Below are 14,009 nucleotides of genomic sequence, written 5' to 3' on the forward strand. Positions count from 1 at the left end.
TACAAGCTATTTATGCAGAAAATCAATACCTGTTTCTGGCACAGAAATGTTCATTTCTACCAGCGTATCCCTGTTGAATAGATACATGTCACCTTCAAGTGCATTTCTGGGATAGTTGCAAATTTCCACTGTTGCAGATATATATTTGCACAACTCCTTATCTCTAAACAACAAGAGTTGATTTTCTGGAATTACACCTGTGCACTGAGCCACTTCTTCTTGAATATTCGAGTATCTAAACAAAAGAAATGACAACAAATTATGAAGATGATAATAAAAAATCGATTTCCCAACCTTAAAACTACACTGAAGGTTTCATTATTGACATGTTTCAAATTATGACGTGTATTAATAAGTATTGTGTAAGCTCACCAATTATTAATGTCCATCAGGCTGTAATTAATAAGTCCAACAGGCTGTCATTAATAAGTCCAACAGGCTGTCTTTAATAAGTCATACAGGCTGTCATTAATAAGTCATACAGGCTGTCATTAATAATTAAGTCCTACATGCTGTAATATTATAAAGTACTACTCCTGCAAAGAAGAAAGATATGTATCGCTTGATTCACCATTTTTTTTTATTTACAATAATAAGGGTGAGACATTATCACCCTACCTATTATTCATATAGAACTTAAATCGGTTTAGATTGGCGATCTTTATATGTAAAACTTAATATAACAGTTGGTTTCGACACACTATCCTTTTGCTCATATCAGTTCATATCATAATGAGTGGATTTTGAAAAAATCTGTCAAATCATTTATTAAATGTCCTCATAAATGTAGTATAAATTTAATAAGAAAAGTTACAATAGGATGGCATACTGCATTTATCTACAGTGTGTATATATACATATTGCTTCTAGATCATCTTGCAAAATCATATGAAGTAAAATCAAATAAGAAATAATTAGTAAAGAGAAGGTACTAAGATCAAAGACGTATCTCTATTACTTACTTCTCATCCCCTCTCATGTAGAAAATCAATTCCAAACATGCTGCTGGGAAAAATATTTCTATTCGTTTCCTACTAATGATGGACTTTACGTGACCAAAAGACTGTTCGAATGACCATGCCTTGGCTTTGTCTTTCTCCATCAGTCCAGCTAACATAGGTCTCAACAGATTTTTTAGAGATCTATATGAAAAAAATAATATAGATATTTTACCTCGTGAATCGGTTTCTCACTTTAATTCTCGTATACTCTCTCTCTCTCTCTCTCAACGTGCGAGCGTTTATCTATCGAAAACGTAAACAAAAAGTATCTCACTGAGTTGTTGTCAATAAAATTTCCAGAATGTATAAGTTATTTACATAATATAGATAATCATATTGTGGTTACAACTTTGTGGCTGATTTCTGTGGAATAGTAAACAAAAAGATTTGTTGTTGCAGAAAATAATAGAGGTCATCCTTACTGAGAAAGTAAGCAGTTGTTGGGGAGATCTTTGGACCACGTGATCGTTCCGTCTGGCTCTGTCTGAATACCAGAAATTACGCCTGAAGCTTTTTCTGAAGTTATTTTATGCCTGAATGAAATAAAGATTAATAAAAGTTACATGATTATATTATCACCTTATATCTAACATTCAACCTCTCGGAAACAATATATCTATCTATTGGATCTTTTGATCTTAGTGATGAAGACTGTCATAATTATCTGCAAATTCAAGGGCTATAGGACAAAAAGGTAATGTGGAAAGGATGCTAATTTTCATTTCCACAATTTGCTATTTGGAACGCCTTATTGAGAATGTCAGATAAGAGCCGAATAGCCGACTGTCTTCACCTACAGAAAGCAGCATTCTAGTTTGTATGTAACAATAATGGGTCGCAAATGTAAATGTTTGAAATAAACTACAAATAATTTAGATTATTTTTAAGCCAATATTGTTCAACTTAACTAAAAAAGACTTTAAGTGAAATTAATGCATTCATTATAAATATACAATCATAAAAAGTGATGCAATAAAAAGTCAAGATTATCACAAGTTTATAATAATAATAATAATAATAATAATAATAATAATTACATGACTACTGTGTTCTTCCGTCCTCCATGCGCCTGAAATGGAAGCTGTCCCGTGGCCACGTGATAGATTGTACAACCAAAGCTCCATAGGTCAACTGAAGCATCAAAAAACTGATTTCCGGGTTCTTTTAAAACAGCTCTCTGATACAAATCCGGATGCTGAAAAAGTTATTTAAAGCTTAATCTATAATTATTTGTTCATATTTTTACTGGGTGATTTTTTTGACCAACAAAGACAGTGAAAATCTTATTATATGATGCAGATATTTTGCTATCTCAATAACACCTGGTAATGTAATCTTTAATTGCATTTTTTTAATAAAATGGAACAAAATTTATATCATAGGTAAGAAGATAAATCAGTATTAGCACTAATATCAAAAGTATCCGCAGAAGCAGACGAGAAATTAATTAAAATTACGGTGATAAACAACACGTCTTAATATGCCTATAATTTGCTGTGTTTCAAAAGTTCAAAACTCAATGACAGATACTGAAAAACGATTACCTGTAATGTCATGAACATTTCCTAAAATGCACAGGTAATTTCACTCACAAGATATTCTTCTGTTCCATAGATGCTTTCGAACTGTTCTTCATCTTTCAGTTCTCTTGCAGCGCCGAAATCTGTAAGCTTGTAAACCGACCTGAAATTAAACGGTTGGAAGGCTCATTTTAAAAAGAAAATAAAACTGTTCATTGTGACATTGTAAAGAGATATCGGTGTATCGATATATGTGAACTGTAGTTTGGTGTTTTTCGTGTTTTACGGCACAGCAACACACGAAGGTTATTCAGCGCCAGGGCAACTGGAGTAAAAAAACTTGGGTACACACCACAGAAGCCGGCTCTGGCTGATCTGATTGTTGGTTTCGAACCCGCATCCTTGCGGTTTCGAGTTTGGTACGCTACCACTCAATCACTGTTTCCTGCTTGAAATACGATGAAGTACCTGTGTGTATGTGTGTGATTAAATAGTTCGGACATTCTTGTTTGCGCCATGAAAATTAAGACAGAGATGAAAATAAAACCGTGATTATTTTCGTCTTTTTTTTCATTTGGAAAACGGGCTTTTTTCATAGGAAATAATACCTTATAAAGAACGAAGCTATTTGGACGCTATACTAATAAATTTTGGTGCGGTCTTGGCAAAATGTTACTTCTTCTCCTTGTACGGACAATATGAACTTTATCTGTATATATATATACACACACACACATACATACATATACAGGTGGACTGATGTGAGTTCAAATCTTATAGTTACCATAGAAAATAATTTCTGAAGAAAAGCAGGACAAAGATTCAGGAAAATTCCTTGGCTTTAACCTATTTTATGTTTTGAACTGTTTTGAAGCAGTTAAAACCCGAAATAACAAATTCTTGTGGAGCTCTTTTTCGGATCAGTTCTATATGTATATCTGTGTAAGTACTTTATGTGATTTTTCCGATGAAAACAAAGTTCGATAATATCCCAGTCCTATCAAGATTGTGGTGGTGCGAGTTAACTATGGTAATTGGGATTCCTTATTTGTGTATCAAGGTTTCGAAGTCAAAACGGTTGACTCACAAAACACTTCTATAGTCATTATAATAATGTAACATTTCTTTCAATTCAGACACGTGCCAATGACGAAATGTGAAGAAATGGGGGGGGGGGAGGGGTATCATATACCAGGTACACATGAAGCGTGAAAAACTTTTTCGAGATTTTTCAGCTTTGTTTGCTTTGTAAAGACTTTAATAGTTTTAGCTATGGGAGTCAACAACTGCGATTTAAGTACGGCTATTATTCCCAGTAAAACAGCAAATAATGAATGCATATTATTTGTAGAATTTTGTGTTGTCCTTGTCCATTAACCCAAAAGAAGTTATTTTCATGAACATCAATATGTTTACGATACAAAGCCCAAGTTATAATACTTTGTATAAAGGTAACTACTGTTCAGGACGTTCACATGTTATACGTTGTAGCCTAAGTATAATAAAGAATTTGTTAATAGCATTCATTACAAAGTTCAAAGTTCCGTGAGACGGATTTACGTAAAAGAAAATCCTATTACCATTCTCGATGCTGTATTTTTTGTAACTTAACGCTGCGTTTAGTGTTCCTGTACTAAGAAATTAGACTGTCAAAGGCATGTGACATTCATAGGTGTAAAATATCAAATAAGGAACAGAATATAGTTTCACCCAGTATTTCTCCACTTTCAAAGTGACATCTAAAGAATTTATTTTTTATACGCAATGACGTTACTGGACGTACGTAATACAAATTCACACACTATCTCCATTCAGACACGATCGTCATTCTATTATTCACGGTAACAAGATAACCTTTATGATAATGTATATTTGGCAACTGACGGAATGAATAAAGTTAGGTGTTTTTCGTCTTTTTTATTTTTTTTATATACATATATAGTTAGGGTTTTTCCACGCCCTTACAACCGATAAATCAATAAATCAATATCAATACTGGATATGTAGAAATGAATACAAGGCTGTTGCGAGGTGAGTTCATCTTCATGGAGACAGTGTATTATGAACTCAAAATCAACAAGATAACATGCTACTCATGACGGATAAAACAAACATGACTGCTGTCAGGTGGGCTTTATTTTCGTGGATACAATAAAAACAGTTTTTATAAGTTAACCTTGTACAGTTGTAACTAACGGTACCTTACGAAACTGAACTTTGCTTGTAATAGTCTTAGTAATAGTAGTAGTCGCATTAGTAATAGTAGTAATAGCAGTAATGGTAGTAAAAAGAGAGGAGTACATTGAAATACAATGAACATCCCTGATTTTCATAAAATAGTTAGCTTCCAACTCACTTGCAAGAAACCAGCCTAACATTCAACAAAGCAATTTAAGCGCAACAGCCTTGTCATCTTAATATAATACTAAGTTAAAATGCTTGACATCAACGTTCCCTATAAGCGAATGTAGACGTGCGCGCTATGTATTGTACAAGAATTACAGAGACTTGAGCAAATTTTTTTATAGATTTTCGTCGAATGCGATGCGCAGAGATGATCTGAGTAGCTGCGCAGCTTAGAGGGAACGTTGCTTGACGTTTGGTCATTTATCAAATGCTATCACCCTACAGCGCCCACCGTTCGATGGAAATACCTTTACACCAAGATTAATGTCAGATAAAATTTAATAAATGTCTCGAATGAAATATGTTTTTACTAAGGCAAAGCAAATAAATCATTCGACTCATGTGCCAGTACAATGTAAAATACAAATCTCGTGGTGTAACATAAAATCTTCTTATCTATTCAATACATTACTTATAATCAAGTCAACGGTTGCCAATACATTCATATATATATATATATATATATATATATATATATATATATATATATATATATATATATATATATATATATATGTTTAAGCATTATATTATAAAAATCTTGTATATTCTCTCTCTCTCTCTCTCTCTCTTATATAATAACAGCAAATAAACCTACCTCCCAGTATCATCTATAAATTTCATTATGTTCCCTGGCTTGATGTCTCGATGAGTGATCCCCTTTGATCGAATATACTCCATTCCTGCAGCTAAATGTTCGAAATAATTGTATTTGAAAGTTATAAAGGGTTTACAAATAACTGTATTTGAGAGTTATAAAGGGTTTACAATAACTGTATTTGAGAGTTATAAAGGGTTTACAAATAATTGTATTTGAGAGTTATAAAGGGTTTACAAATAATTGTATTTGAAAGTTATAAAGGGTTTACAATAATTGTATTTTGAAAGTTATAAAGGGTTTACAAATAATTGTATTTGAGAGTTATAAAGGGTTTACAATAATTGAATTTGAGAGTTATAAAGGGTTTACAAATAATTGTATTTGAAAGTTATAAAGGGTTTACAATAATTGTATTTGAGAGTTATAAAGGGTTTACAAATAATTGTATTTGAAAGTTATAAAGGGTTTACAAATAATTGTATTTGAGAGTTATAAAGGGTTTACAATAATTGTATTTGAAAGTTATAAAGGGTTTACAAATAATTGTATTTGAAAGTTATAAAGGGTTTACAATAATTGTATTAGAAAGTTATAAAGGGTTTACAAATAATTGTATTTGAAAATTATAAAGGGTTTACAAATAATTGTATTTGAGAGTTATAAAGGGTTTACAAATAATTGTATTTGAAAGTTATAAAGGGTTTACAAATAATTGTATTTGAGAGTTATAAAGGGTTTACAAAAGAAAGAATTGCCATGCAATTATAAAAAATAAAGACCATGTGGTGCAGTGAAGTAACAGTTAAATGTGGTTTCACGATAACGTTATTTCATATTCTACGTTCTAGGAATCTGAACAAGATTGTTAATCTATCCATTTATCTATCGATCTATCGATCTACCTGTTTAATCTGGATTCCTAGCTGTCTTTTAATCCGTACATTAAACGGGCCTACCTAAATACCAGCATACCTTCATCCATCCATCCATACATACATACATGCATGCATGCATGCATACGTACGTACGTACGTACATACATACATACATATATACATGCATTTCACAATATAACATTAGTTTGCGTATTAGTATTACATAACATTATACACAGACAGAAAGACAGATATATATGTATGGGAGGAAATACTGTTTGTAGAATGTAACAGAGGCGATTTAAAAAAGACTGTATGCTGCATTTATTTCACATTTATTTGAAGTTTTAAATCTTAAAATCATTTAATTAAATTGCATTATTTAATACTATTATCCATTTTATCTCTAATTTTCTAAAACTAGCAAATAAAAGTATAAGCAACAGCAACTTTAAATGATCGTAGATGGCAGTCGCCGAGGTTGCAAAATACTATCACTATGATTATACTTTTTTTTTTTAAATTTAGAAATAAATCATCAAGTAAACTAACCACTATTATGTCTGCAAGTTTCTAGAAAAGACGTAGATTTGATTGATTCCATACTACTGACAGAATAATTAGCATAAACTGATGGTTGTTAATTAAAATCAGTCTTACCTTACTCTATCTACATAATCCCAAATGAATTTTTACAAGGTATTTATTTCGACAATACTGTTTACTTAGTGTTATAAGAATACTTATTTTACACTCCTCCTTCTAAGAGAAAAAAAATGCTATTTTTTTGGGCGCAATCGAATATATTTATGAGTCATAGTATCATGTTTAATTTTTTAAACATCATCAAAACAAATAATTATGTTAAATAAAAACAGACTTTTTGCAAGATGTGATAAACCTGGAGATAGAAAACTATTCATAATATTTCGGATTTTGTTTACTGATCGAAATGATACGAGAACATAAACGGCAAGAGTGATTTTTCACCTTTGCTTCACATTTAAAATTTTTATAGAAGATACAGAACTAGGAAATGCAACATTTTATTCATTTAATCATGAACCTTATTTCAGATGAAGTATTACAAAAACCGGGCACTTGACTCTAGTTTTAAAATGTTGCTTTAATTTTCATATTGTGTCTTACTTAACTTTGCCTGCAAAATTTGAGTTATCGTCAGGTTTCCTGTGTACACCACGTTCCTTATCACTGCATTATTGTTTTGTGAAGGCTTTACTTTTTATGCTTTTCTTGTTAGTTTTTATAGAACTTTTGAGAAACAATGTTACACGATCGACACAGTGTCCGATTTCATGAAACATAAAATAATAGCCGCATAACTACCATACAAATCCGCTCATTTAAACAAATTTAAACGCAAAACTTTACTAATGCCATACGATTTAAATAAAAAAATGTATTCCTCATTACTTGTATCCTCAAGGAATATAATGAATTCGTCTTCCGGAAATCCAAATCCATATTGAGGCTGCTCGAGCAAGGTGAGTAAGCTTCCGCCCTGACAGTACGGCATAACAAGTATAGCATTTCCGGTCGATAGCTGTTAATAAGATTAATTACATACTATGTAATAAATATATACATAAATTGATTAACCAGCTAATTCTTTTTTAAAGTACGTGCTAATTTTAATTTCGATAAACTTTATGATACTTAAAACATTGGATAGTTTTTGAACGGTGAAGTAGAAATAAGACAATGTGCAATGCTGAGACAAGTGTTCTGGGCAGAAGTAGTTCATAGTATATAGCGGTAATGAGTTCTCATATAAAATACATCAAAATATCATTAGATACAAATTCTGTGTATATACTCGTAAAACCCGAGAAATCCGTTGAAATTAGCATGGTCTTAAATTACCACTAACCTATCTTTGTCAATTCTGTATATGTATTTGGAAGGCCTGGTTATGTATGTGCAGGCCTGTAAATGCCGTATTTATGCATGTTATACTTGTATATATATTTGGAAGACATGTATATGTATTTGGAAGGATTGTGTATGCATATGTAAGGCATAAATATGTAATAGGCATTTATATGTATTTGGAAGGCCTGTATATGTATATGTAAGACCTGTATATGTGTATTTGAAAGGCCTGGTTATGTATGTGCAGGCTTGTAAATGTATTTGGAAGGCCCGTATTTATACATGTTAGACCTTTATATATATTTGGAAGACATGTATATGTATTTGAAAGTGATTGTGTATGCATATGTAAGGGATAAATATGTAATAGGCATTTATATGTATTTGGAAGGCCTGTATAAGTATTTGGAAGGCCTGTAAACAGCAAATGGGAAGTACAACAGGTCTCAGACTGATATATCCTTAATCCTTCCCCATTCCCACATAATTGTCTATACATTCAATGCTTTTATATATCTTTCTCTAATAACACAAGACAAAGCTTCACAGACAGACAGACACATACAATCACCTACCTCAGTCTCTGACGCCAAGAATGTGATAATATTTCTGTGCTTCAATTTGCCTAATAATTCAATTTCTCGTTTCCGAGAGGCTGCCAAGGCCCTGGAATCACGTGTATTGAATAATTTGACAGCACACTGTTCACCACTTTGCTAAATAAATAAATAGAAAAACCTAAAATTAAAATTTAGCTGCAAAATTCTCTTTACCGATTGATCAACCTATCTGAGGTTCTATCTGATTAGCTAACAACCTACCATTCCACCTATCTTTGTAACTATTATGAAAGACTTTGCTTCATGTATTAATTTTTACGTTCCCATGTTTCCGAAGTTGTATGTATGTATTCTTCATTGAGCCCACAATGAATATGAATACATGGTTTTCATCTTTACTCAAATGTATTAAAGGAGGACAAAACAGCACACTATTAATAATGTTTATTTAAGATCAAGCTCTGAGATAAACGATTAGGACGGTTGAGATGTATTATGTAAAGCGTGGCCTCTCCTGCTGAATAACAAGCCCTGTGACCCATTATGTTACTTGTATAAAAGGTAACGCTTGACCAATAATTATTGTTTTATGTAGTTTTCACATTTAGCTGAATTAATACGGAACTATGTCGCAAAGAAACAGGTTTATTTTTCACTTTAAAATACCCCCAATACGTATTTTTGGACAAGTCTATAGTGGATACGTATATATGGCAAATATGCCGTTTCATAAGTAATTACTGTCCTATGGCTGATTCTTTGAACAGTGCATATAATGGATTTTAGTTTGTTTCACAAACAAATATATTAAAAGTGTAAATTTCTTTGAGAAAAAAGACCTTGTTAGTTGTTATTACATTTTGAACGCCTTGTTAATGAGCGCATTCAAGTAAAACCTTTTTTTTTGCCCTTTGCATACGTGCGTTAAAATAACTGTTCATAATCGTCATTAATCCTGGATATCATCGTTGTTTTTATCATAACTGACCACGTGCTTTGTGCAAAATTGGAGGACGGGAGTGGTACTGTTTAATGTGAGTTGTCTCCTTTACTTAGACAACCTCATTCGATGTGGTCAATGACGCTGTCTTCACTCGTACATACAATCATGGCCTTGACAGACAATTCATTCTCTGTGCGTGCTTAATTTCCTTAATCTCCTCATTCTTGAGAACCCCTGCAGGAATGAAGTAGCATGGCGTGTAAAATTGTACTGCACTGCTACGAAGAAAATGACTCCAAGTAGATAAGATACACATTCAGAGGAGGTAATTATATTCTATTTTTATACGCACAGTCATGTTTTGTATTGCGTAGTATTTAACCCACATTCATAGGCATGTTTTATATTGTGTAATAATAATTAATCAATGAAATGTTCTAGAACGTGACGTGTCAAAAACTAGAAGGTATGCTCGTACTATGTGAACTTGTAAATAGCCGATTCATTATTTTCCTTGGTGAAGCAATGATCGGTCTTTTACAGATATTACGCAATTGTGTGTAACTACACTGAAGATAAGCTAGTCCAATATGTAATCCATCCTACACACTCAGACACCCCCCTTTCTAGTTATATCTTTGACCTTTTCTACCCTTCTGTACACCTTTCTATTTGAATTTTTCACCTAAAATCGTGACAATCCGTATTGTCAAAACCTCTACATTTATGATGAATTGCATTGATTGAATGAAAGATCATTGTAATTATGTATTGTACCTTCAGAACTGACGGGTATACGTCTCTCTCTCTCTCTCTCTCTCTCATACCAGTTTCAATATAAAGATTGAATTGCGAATGTCATCTATTCCGTGCATCCGATAGTAACTGAAAGTGTCTAAGATTGAGTACAACAGATAAACTATGTGTTTCAATCTATAACCTGACATTCACAGACAGTTTTAAATCGTTAAGAAAAATATCAATATTTATGGTTTCCAATGTGACAATTGCTTGTAGAAGAAGAAGAAAAGAACCGATTTGTAATCAGCTGTATATTCTCTCTCCGATGATAAAATGATAATAATAGTTTCAATGAACAAGACTTTATGATGATGACTAACTGACGATGATGAGTATGCTGATGATAGAGACGGTTGCGATGACCAGTCCTGTACAAAAATTTAGCATACCCTATGTCGACCCAAGAAAACTTCCGCTGTGGCCCCTTTTCCGATGCAGTCCGCTTTGTTCCACACATAGTTGTTAGAGTAGTTAAGTGGACCGCTTTTATCACAGGGTTGCATCTAAAACAAAAGGCAATGTATGGCTATAGTATGTATGTATGTTTGTATGTATGTATGTATGTATGTATGTATGTATGTGTGTGTGTGTGTGTGTGTGTGTGTGTGTGTGTGTGTATGTATGCATAGGCATGCATGATGTGGTCGTTCAATGTATTGATGAAATAAATATTCCTGATGTCTTCACATATGCATCGTGATGTGAATAAAAAGCCGTTATCCTATCAAACTACACAACACATTCTTTTCCAACTGTGAAATCTCTTCGTATATGCAGAGCAAGATTAAAAACAGACCCCTCCACACACACTAATTAATGACATCACTTTGTAATAATTCATGAGATGATAAATACATTTCTTTGGACATTATACTAAATCTTTACTGCATAATAGTTGTATCAATACGTATGGTGCATTTGGAAATAGGAAGGATGGAAGTTTTGTGTCTTTTTATTATCTTTGTTCTTTTTCCCTGACAATACGTGTGAACACTTGTTTACATCGTTAGGGATAAACCCGTATCATATGCTTATTAACTATGGGTCAGGTGAGTGGTAAGTGTCATTTACCTGTGTACTAGTACACTAAATATCGTCATTTGTATGAGATACTAGTACACTGAATATCGTCATTTGTATGAGATACTAGTACACTAAATATCGTCATTTGTATGAGATACTAGTACACTAAATATCGTCATTTGCATGAGATACTAGTACACTAAATATCATCATTTGTATGAGATATTAGTACACTAAATACCGTCATTTGTATGGGATACTAGTACGCTAAATATCATCATTTGTATGAAATATTAGTACACTAAATACCGTCATTTGTATGGGATACTAGTACGCTAAATATCATCAGTTGTATGGGATACTAGTACACTAAATACCGTCATTTGTATGAGATACCAGTACACTAAATATCGTCATTTGTATGAGATACTAGTACACTAAATATCGTCATTTGTATGAGATACTAGTACACTAAATACCGTCATTTGTATGGGATACTAGTACGCAAAATATCATCATGTGTGTGTGTGTTCTTTTTAAAAAAAAGAAAATAGAAAATGAAGAAATAGAAAGTTCTCCTAGTAAACGTCATCTCATTGCAACGGAATTTCATTCGTTATTCGTTTTATCTTATACTATTTACTTCATGTACCTTGAAACCTGTAACTTATTAGATACAGCCCTTGTTAAAACATACCTGTCAACGGACAATTATAGCAGTGTATCCACAATTTGTATGGATGAAACACCAACAACAACAAAAAATTATGTCAAATATGGCAGGAATACTTTACAATTATATATTGCATTCAAACGGGGAAGAATACCCACACCCTCTATACATACCAACACCCTGCATACATACCCACACCCTATATGCATAACGATACCCATTTTTTTATGTACCAAATTCACCATTTACCGTCTCATTATTATTGTGCCACAAATATTCTCATGAATTCTTATACATCGAGGGAAGGGAAGGGAGGGGCATCGGGTATGATAATGTAGATGTTTGTAAAAAGAAATCTTGTACCCCCATAAAAGCGTGAAGAAATTTAAACATTTTTAATAAATTCACATTGTAATGGAATTTCTTTCCTTATTTTGACTTTAAACCGTTTTTTTAATGTACCTTGAAATTTTTAATTGTTAAAACTTACCTGTCAATGGACAAGTTGTGTATCCACCACTTGTATAGCTGAAACACAAGAAAACCTTCTTGTAAGACATGTTCTTGGTTTATATGAAGTTATGTTTTATTAAGTAAAATGTGGCAGGAATACTGTACAATATATAATGCATCCATGCGGGGGAGTACACATACCCTACACACCCACACCCAGCATTTATACTAAATCCGCCATTCACCGTCTCATTGGTATTGTGTCGAAATATATTCGTATACGTGTAATCACATCACTGATCTTCTTGGTCCGTCTTCAAAATATATAAATCTGATCCTATCACGTCTAATAAAGGTGAAATATACAATTAATTTTACATTACGTTCAAAGAGTAGCTATTTTTTTAAATACCAAATACTACATACCTTAGCCATTTTGAAAGTTATCCAAAACCTCCATTTCGACACAGATTGCTTTAAAGTAACACCGAAGTGCATAGCGCCACAATGGTTTTATCCCTGATAACGGGAATTCCCGGAGTCTATTTTAAGACGTGTCGCATAGGGTTAGTGACAAGTTCAATACTACAGCCATATAGGTTTCCGTTGCTCGTCTAGCGTGTGTATGTGTGTGTGTGTGTGTGTGTGTGTGTCTGTGTGTGAGAGAGAGAGAGAGAGAGAGAGACAGAGAGAGACAGAGAGACACGGAGACAAGAGAGACTGAGGGACTAAAATGTGGTCACACACAAGGGTCACGGAATATACAGTGTATCTTCGATTGCCTGTCTGTGTTATAGGTTATATCAAGCGTGTTGTTTCCGTCAAGTTATAAATCGTTCTTTGAATCAAAGCGAAATATGAGCATGCAGGGAAAATGATCCTATTGGTATGGACTGCCCAGCGACCGCCAGGAATGGTGTATTGTATTAATCAATTCAATGAAATATATTGAAAATCGTCAATACCATAGCATAACAAAGCACATTTTTTTTTACTTGGCTTTATTCATGACATTATTCACGGCTCTAGCTCAAAAAAAAATGATATACCGACATTTCTGTCCAGTATATGATCAAGTATAGAGTTCCATACAAAGCCTTTTAACCACGTGTTTGGTCCCGTATGAAGGCCCGTACAAAGCCTTTTAACCACGTGTTTGGTCCCGTATGAAGGCCCGTACAAAGTCTTTTAACCACGTGTTTGGTCCCGTATGAAGGCCCGTACAAGGTTTGTTTTACCAAGTGTTTGGGCCCCTATCAA

General features: G+C 33.1%; 1 protein-coding gene and 1 long non-coding RNA gene across 7 annotated transcripts in view; one reads left to right on the forward strand and one right to left on the reverse strand.

Moving 5' to 3' along the window:
• The window catches only part of LOC149799720 (serine/threonine-protein kinase TBK1-like), a 51,339-nt gene that overhangs the window by 18,437 nt on the left and 18,893 nt on the right, over positions 1 to 14,009 (reverse strand). For 5 of the 6 annotated variants that reach the window (XM_089959091.1, XM_089959092.1, XM_089959089.1 and 2 more), the window contains 10 exons: positions 12,787 to 12,824; positions 10,990 to 11,103; positions 8,872 to 9,012; positions 7,838 to 7,967; positions 5,526 to 5,616; positions 2,594 to 2,684; positions 2,039 to 2,196; positions 1,424 to 1,534; positions 963 to 1,142; positions 30 to 235 (listed from right to left, as the gene is read on the reverse strand). In XM_089959091.1, the coding sequence (XP_089815217.1) occupies positions 30 to 235; positions 963 to 1,142; positions 1,424 to 1,534; positions 2,039 to 2,196; positions 2,594 to 2,684; positions 5,526 to 5,616; positions 7,838 to 7,967; positions 8,872 to 9,012; positions 10,990 to 11,103 (1,222 nt within the window). In that variant the 5' untranslated portion in view covers positions 12,787 to 12,824. Of the gene's footprint in view, positions 1 to 29; positions 236 to 962; positions 1,143 to 1,423; positions 1,535 to 2,038; positions 2,197 to 2,593; positions 2,685 to 5,525; positions 5,617 to 7,837; positions 7,968 to 8,871; positions 9,013 to 10,989; positions 11,104 to 12,786; positions 12,825 to 13,175; positions 13,247 to 14,009 lie in introns of those variants that run through there. The other variant, XM_089959087.1, reaches the window with a different exon arrangement.
• LOC149799721 (uncharacterized) overlaps positions 9,772 to 14,009 on the forward strand; it is a 28,286-nt gene continuing 24,048 nt past the window's right edge. Inside the window, exon 1 of the long non-coding RNA XR_016421208.1 lies at positions 9,772 to 10,124. This is a non-coding gene — a long non-coding RNA (uncharacterized LOC149799721). The remainder of the gene's footprint in view (positions 10,125 to 14,009) is intronic.

The sequence above is a fragment of the Sinohyriopsis cumingii genome, chromosome 5 (genome assembly GCF_028554795.1).
Source record: "Sinohyriopsis cumingii isolate HCF-2022 chromosome 5, ASM2855479v2, whole genome shotgun sequence".
NCBI lineage: Eukaryota > Metazoa > Mollusca > Bivalvia > Unionida > Unionidae > Sinohyriopsis > Sinohyriopsis cumingii.